The sequence below is a fragment of the Lycorma delicatula genome, chromosome 7 (assembly GCF_047948215.1).
Source record: "Lycorma delicatula isolate Av1 chromosome 7, ASM4794821v1, whole genome shotgun sequence".
Taxonomy (NCBI): Eukaryota; Metazoa; Arthropoda; class Insecta; order Hemiptera; family Fulgoridae; genus Lycorma; species Lycorma delicatula.
The window spans coordinates 122556317-122581087 of NC_134461.1; the positions used below are offsets into that span (position 1 = coordinate 122556317).

Consider the following 24771-nt stretch of genomic DNA (forward strand, 5'->3'; position numbering starts at 1 on the left):
ATGATTGGTCTAGCCTCCCACGAGGTGCGCTCATATATCTCACCACTCTAGCCTCACACGCAGTCCCCACGGAAAGCCCATTATTATTGTTAAACAGAAATTTTTTAAATTTATTTAATATTATTTACTGTGTTAAAATTACACAGTATTAGAGTTTACTGCTCATCTAATAATGCGATTATCTGGATATTTTAGGATTAAATCTTTGAGTTCAATAAACACTTCGGTAAAAGATTCATTTTGATCTGCCAAATTATCTGAGAGTTTACTGAATGTCTGAGTAAATACATTTATTCAAATCTACGTGCACATATTTTGATTTAAGTACAGATAAAATAATAATATTAGAAAACTTCATTTTTAAGTCAATTAAAAAATTATTTATTTTTTAGTCTATATGGCAAGTAAATCCTTTTAACTTGCATCCCATACAGTCATATGTCATACCTAAGATATTTTATTAAACATGCTCAGTTTTAGTGAAAACATTATTTGTTTTGAGGGAGGTGAAGTGATGCAGATTTATTTATTTTTATTAAAAAAGAATGTTGTATTTCATTGTTTATTGTTATTTCTTTTTTTAATTAAAATTTTCCTGCAGTTTGTAACTGCGTGATGTTTTTGTGTTTTAGGGATAATTATTTTCGCAGCGGTGAAGGTTTCCTGTGTGTGTTTTCAATTACAGAAGATGAAAGTTTTCAAGCGACACAAGATTTCAGGTAAGAATTTTATTTGATTTTGATTTATCATTTTCATGGGAAAATTAATATATACTGAGTATTCTACTAATTCAATTCAGGTGAATCCAGACCATTCAGTCTCCAGGTTTTGAAACCTGAGTAAGGTTCTCCATCAAAAATTAAGAGGGACATCTTTCAGGAAACATGGGTAGGGCCTCTAGATAAGGTTGAAGTTTAGAAAAATACATCTGTATGAATTGGTAGATTACTTCGTCTCTCATCCACTAGATAAAGTATGGTAAGCGATACCAAAAATGTATTTCTACTTGTATAAAGGTGGAACAGTGTGTGTAACTACATGCTTTTTTGCATTAAGCATCGTACTTCTATAATGCTATGATGTTAAATTGTAGCCAATGTGTTTTAACCGATGGTAGAGAACGATGTGGATGCTTGTATACAGATTCAAATTCCTTTCTCCATACTGAAAACGTAATATGCTTAATTTATAACAGTATACCACTGTACCTTTTAAATGCACACCGCATTTGAAAAGTACAGAATTCTTATAGCAATTATCCGTCTAGAATTTTTTTTTTTTGTATTTGTAATTGAAATTTAATGTAATTATATGATTTAAAATCAGTTTGTATGATGGATTGTATATGTTGATAAATGTGTTAAAATATTTATTTTGAATGAATTAATTTTCAGTTGAATTTTAATTTCATTTCAGGGAACAAATATTGCGTGTAAAAAATGATGAAAGTATACCATTTTTGTTAGTCGGTAATAAAGGTGATTTAGATGAAAAACGAAAAGTTACATTGGCCGATGCACAAAGTCGTGCTCAACAGTGGGGTGTACCTTATGTCGAAACATCAGCTAAAACAAGAGAGAATGTTTATAAGGTTAGTTTTTTTTATGTGTAATTTTAGATAGATAAGAAGCTGTAATGAATCCATCAAATTATAATAAACAGAAATACAGTAAACCATTTTTATTTGAATTTAACTTTGCAAGGTTACATCTGGATTATCAGAAATCTGGATAACTAGAAAATGAAAAAAAAAAAACTTTTTTTACAGGGTGGTCATATCATTCTAATGTTTAATAAAAGTATGAAAATATAAAAAAGTAAATGTATTTCAATAAATTAAAAAATACTTGGAAACAGATACAATGTAATAAAAAACAGATACAGTATTTCATTACAAAAATCTAACAAGTAGAAATCTTTAAATAAAAAAATAAGAATTTATAAAAATTGTCTTAAGAGAAATTAAAATTTACTTCCCTACTGTTTTTATAAAAAGTCATTAAAAAAACTTATTTAAAAAAAAAATGAGGAAAACTTATTAATAAAAGAAAGAATTATTCAAATGTTGCTGATCGTCTTATTATACGTCAGCATTAAAATAATGAATATAGAAAACAATTTTAAAATAAATAATAAAATACAAGGTCTGTTAAAAAATGAACGAGAATTTCTGAATTATGCACACTTATCTTGTCAGTTAAGTTGATCTTTTTTCTGTGTGTTATAGTAATGTCAGCGGATATACTTGTTAATTTTCAGCCAGCTGCAATGTGTTGTCTGAAGAGTGAAATAACAAGATATACTTACTGTGTTGGGTGATTTTTTTTGTATAGCAAAATGTTGAATCAGAAATTTTGTGTTCAAAACGGAATTAAGTGCAACAAAGATAAAATTTTAAAGGCCTTTGGCAATGAATTTATCACTTGTAAAAATGCTTTCAGAAAGTCTGAGAAGATATCAAAGTTAATATGAAGTCTGGGGCATCCTAGCACATCAATCATTGATGAAAATGTTGAAAAAGTTAAAGTTTGTGCTTGCTAATCACAGAATTGCCATTGGAGGAGAGGTTGCTGAAGAAATAGGAATTTGATATGGGTCATGTGAAGCAATTTTTACTAATGTTTTGAAGATGAAGTGGGTGGCAGCCAAATTTGTTTCAAAACTGCTAAATTTTAGTAAAAACAGCATTGCATAATCATCGCCGAACAAATGTTTACTACATCACTGATGACCCAGACATCCTCAAACACATCATAACTGGTGAAAAAAGGCTCTATTACATGACACCAGGAGATCGCATAACACCAATTTTACATGTGAGTAATAGTCGTTCATGAATCGTGAGGATTTTTAGCATTCCATGTTCGACAGTTTTGGCTGATAATATAGCCATCCAAATTAAAACTGTTTCTTGTCGCTGAAATAAACACGATCCAAAATTTCAATATCGTCATCAACAAGAGAACGAAACTGGCAACAATACTGTAAACATTTTCCGTGGTCTACTTCTTTCAGTTCTTGAACGACACCGATGCAATAAGCATGTGATTGTAGTTTTTTACCGGCCCTGAAAGCTGTAGTTAGTGAAAACCCATCCTGTGAAGAGATAACTTTCTGAATTATTTTCTGGGTGAGCAAGTCAAATATGTTTTTTCACATCCTCCAGAACTGTTAACAGTGACGGTTGACCTGTGCTTTTCCAATCGTGTTAATTCCTAGTCTCACGAAATTTATTAATCATATGCACTATTGTTGACTTATTAGGAACTGAAGAATTGGGAAATTTTGTCCGAAACTTGTCTTTTCTTCATAAGATTTACACGCACAATAAACACACATTCGTCCTTGGAAAATGCCATAGTTGACAAAATAGAGACAAATTTATACCGGTGTAGCACTAGCGCATAAGAAAAACATTTCAACCGTTACAAACTGCTAACCTGTGTGTAATGTTGCCAACTGACATGTAGGGAGAAATAAAATTTACCTATGCGTGACTTCTACCTTCTTAATCTTAGGGTTGTGTACTTTTTGAAAAACCCATTACTTTTGCACCTCCTTGTATGGGTTTAATCTGACTATATCAAAATGATTCTTACTATGTGCTTGTACCCCTTTTCCTTTTATTTGTGAGATAATGTTTTGTTTTTTTATTTTTTTTTTCAGGTATTTTTTGATCTAATGAGAGAAATAAGATCAAGAAAAATGGAAGATAATAGAATGAGTAACAATAGAGGAAAAGATAAAAGCAAAAGAAAGAAATTAAAGTGTGCTATTTTGTAAATAGAAAAAAAACAAATTTTTTTTTGAAACTGAAGAATAAAAATAAGGATTAAGTATGGACTTATTTGCTAATGTTTATAATTTATATATTATTATTACACACATAAAAAAAATTATAGTATAATTTTCAGTGAAACAAAATAATTATTAACAAATTATTATTATTATTCTTATTATATATCTGCTGGGTATTTATTTATTTTTAAAAATTTTAATTTTACAGTGCGCGCTTGTATTATTGTCTCATTTTAGAATTAAATTATTACATTAGTTAAGTATATAATTATATAAATTTTTTTATTTAATTTATTTTTGTTTTGGTTCTTTTTTTACGTGATTGTGCTTGATGGTATGTATGATATTTAATTAAGAAATTGTCTGTCGAAGGAAAAAAAGTTTTATATTATAAATAATGTATATACAGTATAAATTGAGTTGTGTACGAACAACTTATTCTAATAAAATTAATCGTATTATAAAACTGCTGTTTGTAATAAAAAAAAAAAAAGATTTTTATTATGCGCTTTATAAGGAAAACTCTAAAAACCAAACTGAATTTTACTGTTCTTTAAGTCGCTTCAGTAAAAAAAAATTGTTTTTCTTTTTAATTTGCTAGTATGTATATATGTAGGTTGCCCTTATGTACTGTAAACCCTTTTTACCTATAATTTAAATCTCCCCACACACTCTCTCTCTCTCTCATTGATCAATTCTAAATACTCTAAGGAGTATTTAGAGTTGATCAATTAAGGAAGATTTTTTTTACCTTAACGGAATCAAGGTTTTTTTATCCAGATTTCATAAATCGTGAAATTTTATTAAAAATCTTAGGTTTTATAATAGATTATTTTGTCGCCAAACAACTTGAAATTGTAGTTTTAAATAAAGTAATAAAAAACAAAAGCAAATGTTATTGAATTCTGTATTTTTTTAATGTAATACAAAATTTTTTTGACTTTGGCACAAAACAATTAGTGTAAATTTCAGTTTATAATATGCTTTACTATATAAATAAAATTTACTTCCTTTTGAAGGTTGTTTTGGAGAATTTTAGTAAGAGTTGGTTTTTAAGTTAAATTATTAATAATATTAATTAAGTTAAATTATTTGTAATGATATTGCTGATAAGTTTTAGGCTTACACTATAAAGGGCTTTGGCAGCTCTCTGAAGTAAATTTATATGAGTATAACAAACTTAGAGTATTAGATAAGAGATTATATATACTTGAGTCCGTTTTAAGGAGATATTGTGCCAATTACTCCCTTTATATCTGTCAATCTGTTTTATTCTTCTTTAAATTAAAAAAAAATTTGCTTGTCACTGCCATTTTGTTTTATTTTACAAATCTACTGATAACGAGTCACAAGAAGAGCTGTGAACATACTGGAGTAGCAGCCAAACATAAAAAATATAACAAAATATATGCACTACTATTAACATTGGCTTGACATACCTCAATCTAGTGTATGAAAATGGTTCACGTGAATGTTTCATTATTTTACTACCTTCTGTCATCATTATTATTTTCCACACCACCACCTGGTCTTAAAATAAATTCATCAGTTGCATTCTTCATTACTCCATCTTTTCCTGGTAATCACTTTTTATTTTTTCTACATGACTGAAATAAAACCGACCCGATTTTCTTTAGACATAGTTGTTATTCCTCCCTAAAGAAATTACTGTAATTTTATCATAATTAATTGTTAGCTGATTGAATGTAATATTTTAATTTAGCCTGATATAATCTATTGTTTTGAGGTCACACGTATATGTAGAAAGGAGCACTAGTCTACGACCAATTGTGGTCGTAAACATTTATAGATGCAAAATGTTCTTACTTTCTGTTTTTATTTTTTCAACTAAATTATATAATGGGTATTTTTTCCATTAACCACCTTTTAAAATTAATACTGTATGTTTGAATTTCCAACAGTGGTGGCCCATTCTTTAAATATTAATTTCCTTTTGTTTATGAATCCTTATCCTTAGATATTAGGTGTGATCGATTTAATCACTTTGTCGACAGATTTTGAAATTGAAGATAAAATATTGTACAGTTTTCTGATTTTAAATTTTTTGTAAGTACCTAAATCTCATATTTACAACATCATATAAAAAGTTTTCTTTAGATTTGCATGTCATCTATAAAAAAGCTGTTTTTTTTTTTTCAAATTTTTTTGTTTAAAACCGATTCCATTTTGTAATACCAGTAAGGAATTCTTGTAGGTAAGAACAATTTTCTGTCTTTTTTTGTCTTCAGTCGTTTGACTGGTTTGATGTAGCTCTCCAAGCTTCCCTATCTAGTGCTAGTAGTTTCATTTTGGTATACCATGCATCCTACATCGCTAACAAATTGTTTTCTGTATTCCAAACATTGCCTGCCTACATCTACATTTATCCTATCCATTTCTCTTTTTAAATTTTCTAACCTACCAACCTTTTTTAAACTTCTAACATTCCACGCTCCGACTCGTAGAATGTTATTTTTTAATTTTCTGGTGACCCATTCCTTTGTAGTCCCCACCCGGTCGGGGACTAGTTTACCTCCGGAATATTTTACCGAGGAAGGCGCCTCCATCATTGCTATATGAAAACGCAGAGAGCCACATTTTCTTGAAAGAAAAAGCAGCTGTAGTTTTCCATTGCTTTCAGCTGCGCAGTACTCAGAGGACTGAGTGATGTTGATATGGCCGTTTAAGTCGTTCTGACTCCCGCCCCTAATAACTACTGAAAGAGCTGCTGCCCTCTTTCAGGAATCATTCGTTAGTCTGGCTCTCAACAGATACCTCTCCGATATGGTTGCACCTTCGGTCCAGCTACTCTGTATCCCTGAGCACTCAAGCCCCCTCACCGACGGCAAGGTCTCATGATTCATAGAGGAGGAATAATAAATCAATATATTTAAAATTAAAAAATGAAAATAAAATATACGTAATTACGGATTAGAACCGATGTGCCTTCTTGTAAGATCCAAATATTATATTAATTAAAATTGTATTTGGCTGTAACTGGAACCAACCGAAAATAGTACCGGTTATGATATATTGTTGAAAAGCTCTCGACGAGGGGTTGTTACTGCAGTTAAGAAAAAGTCCAAAATCCTATTTTTTTTTTTTAGATTTTGGGCTTTTTTGATTTAGTCGATTGCAATCAAAAGCAGAGGTGCCAAAGATACTATAACAGCCCTAAATCCAAAATTTCAACATTCTACGGCTAATGACTTTTAAATTATACGAGATATATACGGACGTATGTACGTACAGACATCGCACCGAAACTAGTAAAAATGGATTCAGGGATGATCAGAATGGATTGTTCCGTTGAAATCTGAAAACAGAAATTTCTCGCGGTTCCTTATTACTTCGAATAAGGAAGTAAAGATTCTCAGTATAAACGAGACTAAAACAACGCGATACGAAATATTAGATACCGATAATCAACCCATCGGGTCGGTCTAGCGGTTAACGCGTCTTCCCAAATCGGCTGATTTGGAAAGTCGAGAGTTCCAGCGTTCAAGTCCTAGTAAAGCCAGTTATTTTTACACGGATTTGAATACTAGATCGTGGATACCGGTGTTCTTTGGCGGTCGGGTTTCAATTAACCACACATCTCAGGAACGGTCGAACTGAGAATGTGCAAGACTACACTTCATTTACACTCATAATATCATCCTCTGAAGAATGATCTAAACGGTAAACTGCCATTTTGTTTTATTTTACAAATCTACTGATAACGAGTCACAAGAAGAGCTGTGAACATACTGGAGTAGCAGCCAAACATAAAAAATATAACAAAATATATGCACTACTATTAACATTGGCTTGACATACCTCAATCTAGTGTATGAAAATGGTTCACGTGAATGTTTCATTATTTTACTACCTTCTGTCATCATTATTATTTTCCACACCACCACCTGGTCTTAAAATAAATTCATCAGTTGCATTCTTCATTACTCCATCTTTTCCTGGTAATCACTTTTTATTTTTTCTACATGACTGAAATAAAACCGACCCGATTTTCTTTAGACATAGTTGTTATTCCTCCCTAAAGAAATTACTGTAATTTTATCATAATTAATTGTTAGCTGATTGAATGTAATATTTTAATTTAGCCTGATATAATCTATTGTTTTGAGGTCACACGTATATGTAGAAAGGAGCACTAGTCTACGACCAATTGTGGTCGTAAACATTTATAGATGCAAAATGTTCTTACTTTCTGTTTTTATTTTTTCAATTAAATTATATAATGGGTATTTTTTCCATTAACCACCTTTTAAAATTAATACTGTATGTTTGAATTTCCAACAGTGGTGGCCCATTCTTTAAATATTAATTTCCTTTTGTTTATGAATCCTTATCCTTAGATATTAGGTGTGATCGATTTAATCACTTTGCCGACAGATTTTGAAATTGAAGATAAAATATTGTACAGTTTTCTGATTTTAAATTTTTTGTAAGTACCTAAATCTCATATTTACAACATCATATGTCTTCAGTCGTTTGACTGGTTTGATGTAGCTCTCCAAGCTTCCCTATCTAGTGCTAGTAGTTTCATTTTGGTATACCATGCATCCTACATCGCTAACAAATTGTTTTCTGTATTCCAAACATTGCCTGCCTGCAAAATTTTTCCCATCTACCTGTCCCTCCAACATAAAAGTGACTATTCCAGGATGCCGTTAGATGTGGCCTGTAAGTGTCTCTTTTTTTAGCTAGATTTTCCAAATCCTTCATCAATTTGCCACAAATTCTCTTCATTTGTCACTTTATCATCCAACTGTTCAGCATTCTCCTAGTGCCGCATTTCAAAAACTTCTAATTTTTTTCTTCTTAGGTACTGCGATCGTTGATTTTTCACTTCCATATAAAGCTACGTGCCAAACATATGCTTTCAAAAATGTTTTCCTGATGTTTAAATTAATTTTTGATGTAAACAAATTATATTTCTTATTGAAAGCTCGTTTTGCCTGTGCTATTCGGCATTTTATGTCGCTCCTGCTTTGGCCATCTTTAGTAATTATACTTCCCAAATAAAAACTTCTGTCTCCATAATCTTTTCTCGTCCTGTTTTTATACTCAGTGGTCTACCTACTTTATTTCTACTACATTTCATTACTTTTGTTTTGTTCTTTTTTATTTTCACGCGGTAGTTCTTGCATATGACTTTACCTATGGCATTCATGTTTTTTCTGTCTTAAATAAAAATTACTTATTATTTCTTTCATTTCATATCTATCAAAGCCATATTTATTATTATGCTTTTACGGCCAACATGGGACCACTTAAGTCAATTTTAGTTGGATCTTTTCTGAGAAAAGCATGTTATTTTACTCTTTCGAGCTGCCCAGTATTTCTTCATCCGTTCAGATCTTTCTTTTCTTCATCCGTAAACACCCTCTTCGTTGTATTTTGTCGTTTGCCTGTCTCAAAGCCATATATTATAGCATTTTTATGCTTTGAGAATTTTCTGTTTTTCCCTGATGTCAATAGAATTTTATGTTTATTGTACAGAGGATTCTTTTACTATAAATTTGATTGTTGATATTGAAATGTTACAGTAATTTAACATTTCATTTGATATTCTTGTTAGAAAGAAAACAAAAGCTTTTTTTTACCTTTGTTATAATACATATTATGTGTAAAACAAGATTTTTTTACCTATTACAAATAGTGTTTTCATTCACTCGACATTGCACTTCGCTTAAAATCAAAAATGATAACACATAAAAAATATAACAAATTTTATTCACCTTAAAACAAATTTATATGAAAATACAGTACTGTGTACAATAGAAAAATCAGTGACTGGACCAGTGTTAGAAATTTATGGTTTGCACATGTGCTGTAGGACTCTTCATCTTCTTCACTATTTTAGAGTTCTTCTGACTATATATCAGTAATTGGTTATGATTTTATTTTTTTAGTTGTGTTTGGTGTTTTCATTTGTTTTTTAATGTGACAATATTTTATAGAATTTTCAGTATTAATGTACTAGGCGATCAATCACTGTAGTTAGTTATTTACTTCTTAGATGATGCCACTGAAATGCTATGTAAAGAAATAAGAAAATATAATTTAACGTAACTTAATCTATGCTCACTTTGTTCGCTAGTCAAGGTGCAGATTAATGTAGGTTAAGTTTAGTTAGATTATATTTATAATTTCATTTATTTATTTTTTTTTCAATGTAGCATTTCAGTGGCGCCATCTAAGAAATAATTAACTAACCACAGCAGTAGATCACCTACTATGTTAACCGAATTTTCATATTGGCTGTATATTATTTCTTACTGGCTAAGTTGTTATATATTGCCTAATATCTCACCCCTTCTGTTCACCAACATTGAGGACCAGAATTTTTGCTACGATCTATTTTCTTTGAAAACTCTATTCTTTCTAAAATATGAAACATTTCGCAACTAATAAAATTTAAAAGAAAAAATTTTTTTTAATTTTCAAATAACTGATAAAAATTTGTACATTTTTTTCTTAATAAGTGATGTACTGTATATCATTATTATTGCTTATTTTTGGGGGTTTTTCCCCATTCTGTGCGTGTATGTGTTTGTACATTTGTGTATGAATGTAATTGAAAGTGTGTAATTATTATAATCATTATTAATAAATAAAAAATTTAAAAAATGAACAAGAAATATTGGATTTATATATGGACTTTTAGTAATTATTATTACAATATGTATAATCATAACAACATGTTCAATCGCCGTGCCTGGTTTCATTTTATTAGTTTACAATCATAAATTATAATTATAATATTTATTATAAGTAAGTGTAATAGGTATTATTATTTTAATAGTTTTAATATTATTATTGTTATTATTATTGCGTAGTAAACATTATTATCATGCGTGTTAATTTACAAGATGCTACTCAAAATTTCCTGTTTTTTTTTTCAATAAAACAAAATACATTAACGGCTTAATATTTTTAACTCCTCATTAATGATTATCCTTTTAAAAATTAATATTTTTTGTCAGTACGTATTATGGAATATGATGAATTCCTTTTTCTTTCCTTAATGTTGGCGGCTTCTTCGTATATTTTATATTAATTTTTCTATTCTATATCCTTTTTTATTAATTTTTTTTTGAGAGGAAGTTTTACATTTTTACAAAAAATTAATAGGAAAACTACTATTTTGTATTTGTCTGAAAGTCGGATGAGTTTCAAAATTTAAAAAAAATTAACAATTGCCGAAATATAATATTACTGTATGGGATTAACTGATACTTAATCTTTAAAATTTATCACTTTCAGTAAATATTATTAAATTATGCTTGTAATATGGAATAATAATCACTGTAATGTGTGGTGCACTGTGTTTGCATTGCCAACTAACAGTGCACCACATTCTTGCGGATTGTTATCTGTTATGCGGCATTACATCGCAAGTTTAACCTAGGGGCTAACATACAAACAATTTTAGGGGATAATGACACAAAGTTATCTATGTTTTATGATTTCGTAGGGCCATCCGTTTTCATTAAAAAATTTTAATTACTGTGTTTAAGCTATTTATTTGCCGTAAAGCAAATGGTAATTTTATTATCTTAATTTTTCATTTTAAGATATATTTTAATTGTTTTTAAAGATTTTTTTTTAATTAACTTTTTAAAACAAAGTCATTGTATTCAGACAAAGATAATGCGTAAAAACGTTTTTCACCTCCCCCCCCGCAAAAAAAGAAAAGAAAGTAATATGGAATGTTTGTAGACTATTTCTGTTACATGGCAGAAATTTATATTTGGGGTTTAACATCAGAAGTATTTTAGGGAACGATACGACTATTTCATTGAATGTCTTATGATTTCTTAAGGCCAAAGATTTGATTACTCGTACGGTCTTTTTCGTCTCTTTATACCATTTGATGTATGCCAGATGGTATCTTTGTTCTGAGGTGTTAAGATTTTCATGGTTGCTAGTCACCCATTGTGAATTACATACCAAAAGAACAAAAACATAATCTTTTATTAATATGAAATTGAAAATTACAGACACTTAAAATATTCAAGAATAAAAAATAGTAAATTAATATTGCTACCTGAAAAATGTAGAATGTATATAAACGAATCTAAAAGAAAGTGAAAGAAGATAAAATTATAAATCCATGTTAGTGTTTACTTCTACATCGTATTTCATGAAACTTTAAATAGGAACAAGTTGTTTCCCACAAGCAAGGAGCTGACAGTGAGAACTCGCATATTACAGAGCTACTTTCTTTGATTTTTCATTCTTTAGCACCTCAATTAAGAAATTATTTCCTTATACATAAAATTTCCAAAATCAATCAGTTTAAAATAATGACGAAAGACTTGATAAAATGGTTATACAAATTAAATTGTAGCTGATAAACAATTAAATTTGAAATTTATGGGATGGTAAATTAAGAGAATGGGCTATCCTGTTTGAAAATTCAACCGGGATTGGTGCAGTAGTTCATAGAACAAGCTACATAGAAAGAAGACTCAAAAAATATTATCTTTTTCAATTATCACTACAAAAATTTAGTAAATAAAAATTCACCATCATATTTGAATAAAATTTATGAATTTTGATCCAAAAATTTTGTTATTTTTTAGCTTCAAAATTTTATGCATATAAATTGTGCACCATCAGTAGTTTTAGTTGAGAAAATGAAGAGCTGAGATTTGTTGTAACATTTAATAGCAATTAGTATATATTAGTTTTTTTAACTCAATCCTGTTTTATGGCAGCACTGTCATATTTTTCTATAATTTATTACTGCATATATTAGCATATTATGCTTTTTATTCATCCTTCATTCAGTGTGTTTTATCGACAAAAGTGTAAGTGATTCTGTGAAATTCTGTTAACTGAGGTTTTCCTGTATTTAAATAATAAATTTGTTAATCTTAAAAAAAAATCGATAATTTTTTTAATTTGTTTTAGAATAATTTGTTATTTGTAGAAAGTTCTGAAAAAATTACTTGAAAAAACATAAAACTTTAAAGGTGAGTTACATTCTTTTAAAAACATTTTTTAAAAGAAGTTCATATTATTTACTGTTTGTATTCTTACTGTAACAATCTATTAAAAACAAAAAAAAACAGATTTTTGTAAAAGAATTGCTTTATGACAAAGGGCACTAGGAAAGTTTTGTAATAAAACTTTATTTTTTATGAAAATAATTTCCACTACACATTATACACTTCTCCATCCTTCAAAACCAGTCTTCAAAGAAACCGTGTCGTTTTGTCAGAGATCTGGGCACATTCGTTGTCCCATGTCCTTAGGATATTATCATTGTTTGTAAAATGTCTCCCTTTCAGTCTGTCACATGGAGCGAGGTCAGGACTGCAGGAAGGGTAATCTAACAGTTTTATTCCAGTACTAGTCAAATACTTGGAGCATTATCATGGTGAAAAAAAACGTTATATCTATCCTTGAGTTTGGATGCAGATTATTAAGAGCTTGACAACGCGAAGGCAAGTTATTCCTCATTATATCACTTCCCTGTAACTGTTACAAGTTTCCAACACAACTGCTCTAAATGTCCTGTCATATTAAAAAAAAGCCACATTCCCTTCATTGATCTGGATTTTTGAACAGCCATGAGGTTCTACTCATCTTCGAACACTCGCACTTCATTCTGAGCCTCGATCGGAAGCATAATAGAAAAGCCAAGTTTTGTCACTTATCACAAAACTGTTCACATACGGCGATATCATTTTTAAACTTTATCAGCATTTTACAGCACCATGAAACACATTGTGCCATCTGATCATCGTCAAGTTATGTGGCATCCAAAGGCTTTCTAATTTGCTGATCTCGCAGAATAGCATGACCTGATGGTGCTTTAATGGCAGGACTCACATCAATACGTCTTAAGCATTTTTTGTACTGTAGTAATGTTTCTTTCACTCGTAGACAAAGATGGTCAACTTCTTTGCATCCTCAAGGTTAAAATTTTCTCTTTCAAACTCTTGGTACACCTAAATTTTGTTTTAAAATGAAAATAATCTTCTCCAAGCTCAGGAGTCATTTGCTCAAAAAACTCATCTACACTTACATGCAAAATTGCCTGGTATTCAGTTTTTGACCACGACGACATCACTACCTCTTTTCAGTAACAGCTAAAAAGCAAATGACACTTGAGCAGCTGCAGTGCAGATTGAGAACTATCTAAATGCACAGTAACTTGTAACTGCCTGTTATGATCTGTTCCATTGTATTGTAAAACTTTCCTGGTGTACCTAGAATGTATACATTTACATTATCCATGTAGAGTATACTTCAGGGAGATTTGTTATTATTACCTGTAAAACTTTTATTTTTCTGGCTATATAATTTTACTGTATATTCCATAAAGTAAAATTGGGTCCCATTGTTAATTGGGTCAAATTTTTCATGTCGTAGTTTTTTTGAAATCTTGTTTCATCAACCAAACTACCAAACAAAGGCATTATTTTAGCATTAAAAATTATGGAAGTGTGTGTGTGTATATATATATATATATATATATATATATATATAAAGACTGTATGTCATCGACCTGCTTTTAGCTTGATATCTCCAAACTGGATTGATTGTTTTAGATGAAATTTAGTATGATAATATATATATATATATATATATATATATATATATAAGGGGCATTGATGTCATTTAATTTTGGTCATAATCAGTCAAAAGAACAGAAATCAAAATTTTTTTGGGTCCATTATCCCAAAATTTTACTGAAAAGCGTAAGTAATTTTTTTCCATATAATTTTATGCCTCTTAAATAGTTGAGATACTTTCTTATGGTGTTTGGTCATATTCAAATTCCCTTAAATGAATGGGGGTTATATTTTTCTGGACTTGGTCATATTCTTTTACTGTTTAATGATTCTATTAGATTAGTATATCATTTAGGTGATTTCATTCGAGGATAGAGGATAATAAGTTTATTTTTTTTTTAAAGACTGGATGATGTCATTTAAGCTTGGTTACAATCGGTCAAGGGGGTGAGGATATATGATCAGCAATGGGTGTTATATCTCTTGGCTAGCATTTGACTAATTTTAAACACTAGTATTCATGTTAATTTTATAATTATTTCTATTGATTGAGTAAATGGTAACCATTTTTATGTCAATTGGCTTATAATTTACAGTAATTTTAAGTTTGTAGAACAATTTTTCTTATATGTTGATTCAATTTTAGCGATCTGGATATCCCAGGTATTAAATTTCAATTAAGCTTGTAACCATATTTTTATTTGAATTTAAACCTAGATTTTCTTTATAAAATAGTGATCATCAGTAACGTTAAGGTAATAACTTAATTCTATTGGAATATGATTCATTTTGATAAGGGGATATAGAAAAATTTTTCAAACTACTAAGATTTTATACGGTTAGATATAAGTAAAGAAATTTATACATTATAAGATAAAAATAAATGTAATTAAAGGCTTTGTTAATTATTTAAATTTAAAGTTGGTTTGCATTGTTGTATTACAAGGTATTGATAATATTCTTTCTGTTATTTGAACTATTAGAAAAGAAAATAAGAAGGAAAATTTACTGGAATGTGGATTATTTTATTTACTCTAATAATCCTTATTCCTACATTACTGAGAATCATAACTTATGTTGAGTTATAATATCTTTATGCTTGTTTCTTTGTCATGATAACAAAAAAATATATACAGTGTTCTTTCAGCCTTGTATTTCTTGTGATCACTTCGTTTTTCACAGGGCAAAAAACATTTTTGCAGATTTTTAAATAAAACCTTTATTATATTTTGACCTTTTTTTTAAATTTGCATCAAATAAAAGAGTTGTTTTTAATTTGGTGTTGATTTATATAAATTTAAATTGTTAAAGTAGTATTTTGTTTAACTTCATTTAATTTAAAATAAATAAATATATATGAAGAATGCAGGGAAAAATCCTTATAGGTAATTTTTCAGGAGACCGTTTTTAAGGTAGATTTTTTGATGAAAGATAAAACTTAACAGATACTATTCATCTCTGATGTAATAATAATAAAGTCTCAGTTGTTTTTTATGTCTCTTAGTGCGGAAATATATTACACTGTTCCAGTGGATTTTTTGAAAAAAAAAATTATGGCCTAACCCCAATTTTTACTGGGGAACATGATAAGTTCAGGACCTAAGTTCTTTCTGTGCATTATACTGGATAACACTAGGAAAAATAATACAAATGGATTTTTATTAAAAAAAGTTATGAGCTTTATTACCAAATTCAATTAAATATTATCAAAAAAATAAAATATTTTTATACGTGAAGCAGATTATTGAAAAATTCTTGAATTTTAGGCCCGTAGAACATCGTCAAGACTTTGTTGATTTGAACATCTTCATTATACTTTGGTTTTGAAATTGGTATGTCACCTAATGGAGAAACAAAAGATGGCTATTAATATTTATCAATCATAAGGAAATGTGTTCTAAATGTGTATAGTGGTCCGTGTAACACAAAGCTGCCAGGTTGCAGTTGCTCATCCTCATATGTTTTTGAGGTAGATTTTTCAAATTAGCAGCTTCTACTGTAAATTTTTTCTTTTGATTTTTAAATTTCTTTAGCCGAAAGTTTCATCTCTTGCCTGCCAGTTTTTGCTAATAGTTGCTAAAAGAAAAAATGGAAACAATAATTTACTCAAAATATCATAATATTGAATGATTTTCATACAACAATTCCATCTTTTCTATAAATTCATCAATTTCCATATTTATATTAAAATGATTACGTTTTCTTTTAAATTTCAATTCTTTAAAAGCAAGGTTAAAGAATCGTATACTATTTGGATCTTTTAATTTTTCATATACAATTTTAAAACTAGGATACATCTTTTCAAGTTTATTCAATCTATCTTCTAGAATTCTATATTGAACATGAACAATGTAATATTTTATTTTTGTCTAAAATTACAAGACAATTGTCACTTTCATCTTGCGGATAAAGTGACGATAAATAAATTCATAATTTTTAGTTATACTTATTTTTGAATAAAAAATAAATATTATGAATAATTAATAATTATTTAAATGTTAAAATTATAAACAAAAAGCGGTCAATTAATTCACGTTCAACTCGTAATTTCTTTATTAGAAGTTGAATTTGAAATACGCCCGTAGCTCGACTGTGAGGAGAACTCGAGCAAGCGATCGGCTTATTTCGGGCGAGTTCGTTGCTCCTCGCCGTCCTGCCACGAGACACAAGTTTAACAGGACGGGTGGAGCAGTTAGATAGTCATCTGTTAGGAAAACATCTCGCAAAACTCCGTATACTTACATACGCTGTACATCAGTGGTTCCCAAAGTTTTCCGAGTCGCCGCGCCCTTTTAAATTAAAATTTTACCATGGCGCCGTACTCTAAATAAAAGTATGACTACTCGTAAATAAGAGATAAAAATAAATAAAACTCGTGTACTTTATTTTTTTTACTTTATTAACGTTAAATTAATCATTATAAACGTCTTGGTTCAATTAATTATGAAGCTTTTACAATATTTCGCGGCGCCGTAGTGAAAAGGACAGGGCACCGCGGCGCACAGTCTGGTAATCACCGCAGTACATTGCCACAGTTAGATAGTTAACAGCGCGGTAAACCGGCCGTCAGCATACGTGCACAGCGCTACGTCATAGGGAATGTTTATTTAGACGTGTTACAACTATACGTTTTCCCGCAAGTCCACCGAATCGAACAGGAAAGTAACGTTGCTGTAATGTTTTTTACAAGACGGTTCGCCCCCCCCCCCCACCACTTTAGCCTAGGCGTTCGACCGCTTTCGGTGAAAAGTTTCTAATCGTTGGATCGGTAGGGCCTCCGAAAAGCCCAGATTTGACGACCCTAGACTTTTTTCTACGGGCATACGTTAAAAACGTTATCTATAATGAAAAAATTAGCGATATACTACATTTAAGACATTTTATTTTTGAATAAAGGATTAACATGAAGAAGAAGAAAGGGCATAGTAAATCGTTAATATTTAATAATACTTTAATAAATATATGCAATTTTTTTAAATAATTTAATAAGTTGAAAAAAGTACGACACAAAAGTTGTGTAATATAATCATAACAACTTCCTAATTATATAATTAGAAAAAAGATTTACCAAAAAAGTAATGTTTAGAAGGAAATTCCAATTTCCTTCTGAAGTGTTTTTTTTTTTTAATTGGTGAATTGATAAAATTTAAAATTAAGAAATTTTAATGCGATTTCAAGAAACAAAATAACATATGTTTGTGTAAACAGTAAATCACAATTCCTGTTTTAATCAATCTCTCGCAACTTGTGTAATTACAATATATCTTTTATTTTCATTATTCTCTTTTATCTTAAAATAAAATTATTATGGAATATTTTTTTTGTTTTAAGTAAAAAACAAAAGATAAGAATTAAGAAGGAAATTTTACTCATAATAATGTTAAAGCAGGGGTACAGATATTTAGTAGAATAAAAAGCTTGTGTTAGAATACCTCATATCTCTTTTATAAAAGGAATAAAGGACCCTCAAATTGAAAAGGAAACACCAAATTCAAATTTAAAACTGTTTGAAGAAGAATGCTAATAGTGTAAATATTTTTAGCTTATAGACATAAACAATATAAATACGCTACGCACTGTAAATTTTTAGCGAACGAAAAATCGATAAGTGAAATTTTCTATTAATTTGGTATTTAACACATCAATATTTTTCTCAAATTTACAGCCAAAATGCCACTTCCAAATTTTGGCGCCCCGACCAAATGTCCGGGTTGCCCGCCCAGGAATATGAAAACGATTTAGTTGTTTTTTCAGTTCTGATCAGAAGATGGCGGAAAGCAAGGGCTCTTTGATTGCCAAATCTGTCCAAAAACACGCTGGTAGGGCGAAAGAGTAGTTAATTAGTAAAAATTAATAAGAATTTTTTCTCTGTACATAGAAATTTAAATTAAGCACCATCGGACTATAGTGTTTTTAAGCGGACATTTTATTAAGTTATCTGATAATACTAAAAAAATATTATCTGTATTGACATTTTATTATTTATACGGTTAAATCAAATACGGCTTTTAAGCACATTGTGCTTAAAATCCGTGCACTATATTCTTGAATGTGATAAAGTTTAGAATTAGATTATTATTCTGCTTCCTGCTATTCTATTTGATTCATTTTTTTGGTTCTTTTATCGTACAGAAAGATTTAACCATGGCCTTGAAAAGGCCTAGAAAAACATTTTCTGGAGCAGCACCCCTTACTAATTTTAATTACGAGCCGCTACTTTTTGATATCTTATCGCCTATCCAATTCATAGTTGAGAATCTGAGCGTGGTGGGTAGAGTTGAGATGACAATTTTGTGATTCAAGGGTGTAATCAATAATTTTTATTCGAACACTTTCGATACGTATCCCCATATGAGTAAAAAGCACTGATCTCTATATAACTGAATAGGGGATCCTTACGGCGTAAACTACAAAGTTTTCAATGTTGAAGCATACTTCAGCGCCGCAGAATGAGCGGCTGTGAACTAAATAAAACCATTGTACGCTTGCGCGACTATAATCGTAATGGTAAGGATGTTTATTTTACTAAAGTCAGATAACCAAAAGAACGGTCATTTACGCAACACAAGCAGAAATTTACGGACAGTTATAGAAATTTTATATAGAGATCAGTGTTCAAAATACATAAGCACTTCTATGCATCGGTTTAAAACGTGGTTTTATCTCTACTCTTACTTACCTTTGCGCATGCACAGTTTCATTATATTTAGTTCTACCACTCATTATATGGCGCTAGTTTATGCTTCAACTTTTACAAACTTCAATATATGTTTTCCAGTTATATAATGATTAGTAGTAAAAAGGTAAGTAATGGAATTGAATTTACTCGTCAAGTGGTAAACTCGTCATCGTAATTCATTTGTTTAACAGCAGAGGTTCGCTGAAGGCTCAGAAGTTCTAATCCTAGTAAAAGTAGTTTTACTTTTATAAGAATTTGAAAAATAGAGGATACAAATATTTCTATATATGAGGCAGTAATCGTGTTCATTTTTTCAAAATTCGTTAAAGTGGTAGTGGGATATTGTGAAAAAAACAATTTCGATTTTTTTTTTCGGAGGCATTTTAAAGAGAACATTATGAAAGAAAATTTATTACCTACAATTCATATACAAATAATTTTAAAAAAATCTTCCCAAAAAATCAACTCCTCCCTCTTAAAATTGAAATAGGTTTTTTTGCTCTATCTGCCTTTGGAGATAGAATCTTAATATTAAATTTATCAATTTCAAATTCCCCTATCGCATCTAGTAGAAACTACAGCTTTGAAATTTTTCCCACATTTAAATACAACTTTATCACATCAGCTTATACTTTTTCATATTACTAAATTTAAATTTTCTAAAACTATTTATCAGTTTTTTGGAATTGTTAGCATCATTATACTAAGACTGAAAAAGATTACATGTCAAAAAAAGTATAACTAGCTGTACTAATACATTACATAGTTCCTCAGAAAATTTCATTTTCCAAGTTGAATGGTTCTCATGAAAAGGGTACAGAAAGTTAAAAAAATCTAATTTATGGAAAACGTGAATTAAAAGCGGCTGCTTATCTTGTTTTAGTGTATCCCTTCACCATATGACTGGTCATTTGGATTATCCTCTTCAGGAACAACAAATTATCTGCCAAATCTTTAACACAGGCTTAACAACTTTGGCTATAGCAAGTGGTACTGGTTTTTTTACAAGCACAATTTGCACCCTACCCTACATATACTTTTTTTCTTTAATCTCCAGGACCACCGTTAGGTATTGCTTCAGAGGATGAGGAGATGAATGATTTGTAGCGTGTGTGAAAATGCCATGCCTGACCGGAATTCGAATCCAGGACTTCCAGATGAAAGGCTGAGGCGCTACCACTCGCACCACGGAGGCTGGCTACCCTATATTTTTGCTTTATTACACTACACCAAGTTTTTCAATAACTAGAGCACAGTTTAAATAAATAAAAATTAGTAAAGTCTCAGTATTATGTTCTATGTAGCAGCTGTGACAAATAAAAAAATATGAGTTTTTTTATATTTTGAATATATTTTTGGACATAATATGAGTTAATTCAATTCATATAAATTAAACTGAGAATCTAAAAACAATTCATATAATTGAAAATTGATTTTTACAACCAAAATTGTCATGCCTGTTCCCCTTAAGCATAAAATATCTCTCTCTCATATTACATACACAGACAGATATATTTGAGTAGTATACAGAAACACATTTGGTTGCTATCTATCTCGAACTGCATAGTCCCCTGTTCCGTGTCCAGTTGTCTGACATGCAAATAGTTGTTAATGGAAACTACAAGATATTCACTAATTCCATGCACCCTTGTGCCTCAACCGCCACGGACCAAGGGCTATTAAAAACACACCTGACCCCATTTCACTTTGTTTTGTGTTAACTCTTAACCTCAACATATTTATCACAACTACATCCTAAATTATGTTTTATTTATCCAGTTTTTTACCTTCTACATGTTACAAAGTTTAATCATAAAATTAACTAAACGTAGATTATTTAATATGTGACCCTAGCTAACATAGTTTTTCAAAACTGTCACAAATTTGATCATCTCTTATTCATCTTAACACCTTTTCAGTTTGGATTTATCTAGTATTAGACTTACCTTATTATAAACGTTTTCCTGTAATTGCACATTTCAAAGGTATCTATTTTTCCCTCTTTTTATCTATTTACCTTTCACTATCATGAACTGCTACACTCCATACAAATAATTTAAAGAATCTCTTTTTAATACTTAGGTCTATATTTGATTTCAGTAGAGTTCTTTTGGTCTACTGAGGTCTGAGTGACTACCCATTTCTTTGAAACCGGTGAAGCTCATATTTCACAGTAGAAGTACCTACATGTGGGCGATATCTATGTACAGAAAATAGTAGCAGCCTAGAAACTGGTTATAAACAAAGAAGTAAGGTATTATGCCAATGGCTGAAACCAAATTTAATAAACCAGTTTCTCCTACAGATTACCAAAGTTAAATAATATAAAGTTCTATCCCATTGGATGCTCTTGTAATTTTATTATTTATCGCAACAATTGACTTTTTTAATTGCTAGAGCAGTTTATATAACTAACAAAAAAAAACTTTCAACTTTTTGATGGTCCTTTATCCCGCTTATCTAAAAGTTGATTCAGAATCTGTCACTTTTCTTAAGTCTTTGTTCAGAATTATTTATTTTTTATATCAAATTAACAGGATATTCCAGAAAACAAAAAAAAAATTAATAATAATACAATCTATAATAATAGAATTGCTGTAAGATAGTAGTACAAATATAAAATGTCTTCTTATAGTAATTAATCCTAGGATTTGTTTGCAGTAGTCTTCCTCCTCCAGACAGTTCTATCTTGTGCTAATTAAGGTTTTTCCATTTACATATTATACCCAATATCTTGTATGGTTTGTTCCATATACGCTAGCGAAAAAAAAAATATTTGCCAGCACTGAAGCATTTTTCAAATACAAGACATTACTAATAACAAATTTAATTTATTTATTCTCAACTGCAACATGAATACAATACGTATACACAAAAGACAAGTAATACAATATAATGCATTATATAAAATATAAAGCACTTAGGTAATTAATTTAGGTCGCACTGATATTTAATCACATTAATATGTAAATAAATTAATATTCCGATAAAAGATATCACTGTAATTGCATATGAAAATATATTACCTGCAAAGCAAAAGCTTACAATTTTAATTAGAAAAACAGTAAAATAAAATAATAACTTCCTACACACACCCAGTTTTCTTCAGTTATCTTTTTTCTCTCACATACACACTTAAACACACAACAAAATATTGTTGCCAACCAGGTATGAATATAAGTATATTAAGATCCCATTTAGATTTAAAATTGGTAACTTTCATGACTAAATTACCACTGAATACAACACTTCCACCTCATCGATTGCTAAGCAGAAATTCTATTCCTTTAAGTTAAATTTAAATTGATTCAGGTTACAGGTGCTTCTTACATTACCAGGCAGTAAACTAAAGAACTTAGGTGTTAGAAAAAGAAAATTATTTTATACAGTATACAGTAAGGCCTAGGAACAGTAATATTTTCTGTAAAAATCTGCTAGTTATATAATAGCTTTCACCCTTAGCTATCACCACTCGGACATTACCACTTCTTTTGTAAAAGATTAGAAGCACCTTATAAAGAAAGAAATCTAATGGAAAACAAAGATATTTTCTAAAAAAAAAAAAAGTAAATAATGTTCTATCACACCACACATTACCTGTACAATAACTTCTTTCAAAATTATAATCAGATATTAATAAGTGATGTAGACTAAGCCCCAGCAATGAAATCCATAATTTAATTTCGAATGAACTAGAAGCAAGTAAATTTGATTAAAAATATTTACTGGAAAAAAACTTTTTAATGCTTGAATTAAACTAATCATGATAATTCTGCATCATTCTATCATTCACGTACCAGTGCCGCTGATAACTTCATTAGATATTCTAACAAAGATTCATTAAAAATATTAGTAGCATCACCTTCAACACAAACAACATTACTATCTACACATTCTTTAATAGTAGAAATACCAGCAATCATTGTTTAATTCGTTCATCAAAGTGAATGATAATTTTTTTATTGATGAAGCATCTCTGCTTTCATCAATATCATCCAGTCTTCCTTCATTTAGTTTTTAACACAAATCTTGATCTGCATTAAATGGTAATTTCATTAAACATTTTTCCCAAGAACAATTTTCAGCATTGGTATCTGCACCAGAATCAATCAACAATTAAATAACGTCGATATCATCACCGCTAAAAAAATTACTTACTGCTAGCAGTAAGTAATATTGAATTTCCTACATGGTCATATGTTACATTAACATCTGCACCCATTTCTAATATTTATTTTATGAAATTTAAATTTCTTTTACTGTTCATAAATTTTAATATAGTGAAACATATCTTACATTTGTAGTCCCAATATTGTTAAACTTAAAATAGTATCTATATAAAATTTTCTCGCATGACTCCATCATATTTATAGCATGGAAAATATGTACAATTGGAAGAAAATTTCCTATATGAAGTAGAATTACTTTCAAACTGGACTTGGAAGCATCTATAAACAATCGCCATTGTTTTGGTTTATGTTCACATTTCAGATTTCATAATCCATCAATTCCATCAATGTCTGTGGCAAAGGTCATATTAAACTTTGAAGAAACGAATATAGTAAATGTTTTTCACAATTGCGATAAACAGATGTTTTGACGTTTCCCTGCAATAGATGCCTTTCCAGTAGTTTGGAAGGTAGGAGCTCTGCTTTTTTTTCAGTTCATGGTCATGTTGAAATTTTTTTTACATCACGGCACAGCTCATCACAAGTGTGCTCCTCTAGAACAAACTGTCAATGAAGAGTACTATTACTATTACATAACTGTTCTTCGTAGGCTAAGAATTGCTGTTCGATGCAAGAAACTACAGCTTTGGGAAAATTCATCACGACAATATTCCAGCCCTTGCATCACAACTTACCCAGAGATTCTTGCCAAAACACAAGATCAAACTACTTCAGCAGACTCCTTAATCACCAGACATGGCTCCCTGTGATTTTTGGCTATGCACCGTCCTATGTTTAAAATTCTGCTTAGAGGAAAGAAGTCTTGAAGACAGAGAAGAGATCAAAAGAAATGCAGCAAAATGAGTTATTGGTTCACTTAAAATGACTTTGGAAAAAGCTTCCAACAATAAAAACATTGCTGGGATAAAACTGTTACATCAAAAGGAGTCTAATTTGAAGGGAAAAAAGTCACTGAACTATGTTAACTATTTTTGTTTTTATGAGCCAAGATTGGATATTTTTTGTTTACACCTTGTATTTTACTTCATCTGAATATAAATCTGAAGCAAGTCTAATTTTACGTTTGTTA

General features: G+C 29.9%; 2 protein-coding genes across 2 annotated transcripts in view; both read left to right on the forward strand.

The window, feature by feature from the left end:
• LOC142328415 (ras-related protein Ral-a-like) overlaps window positions 1-4092 on the forward strand; it is a 31269-nt gene extending 27177 nt beyond the window's left edge. Inside the window, exons 2-4 of the mRNA XM_075372132.1 lie at window positions 633-719; window positions 1417-1591; window positions 3667-4092. Of these exons, the coding sequence (XP_075228247.1) occupies window positions 633-719; window positions 1417-1591; window positions 3667-3783 (379 nt within the window). The 3' untranslated portion in view covers window positions 3784-4092. The remainder of the gene's footprint in view (window positions 1-632; window positions 720-1416; window positions 1592-3666) is intronic.
• The window catches only part of LOC142328414 (uncharacterized), a 147175-nt gene that overhangs the window by 57183 nt on the left and 65221 nt on the right, over window positions 1-24771 (forward strand). The window lies entirely within an intron of this gene.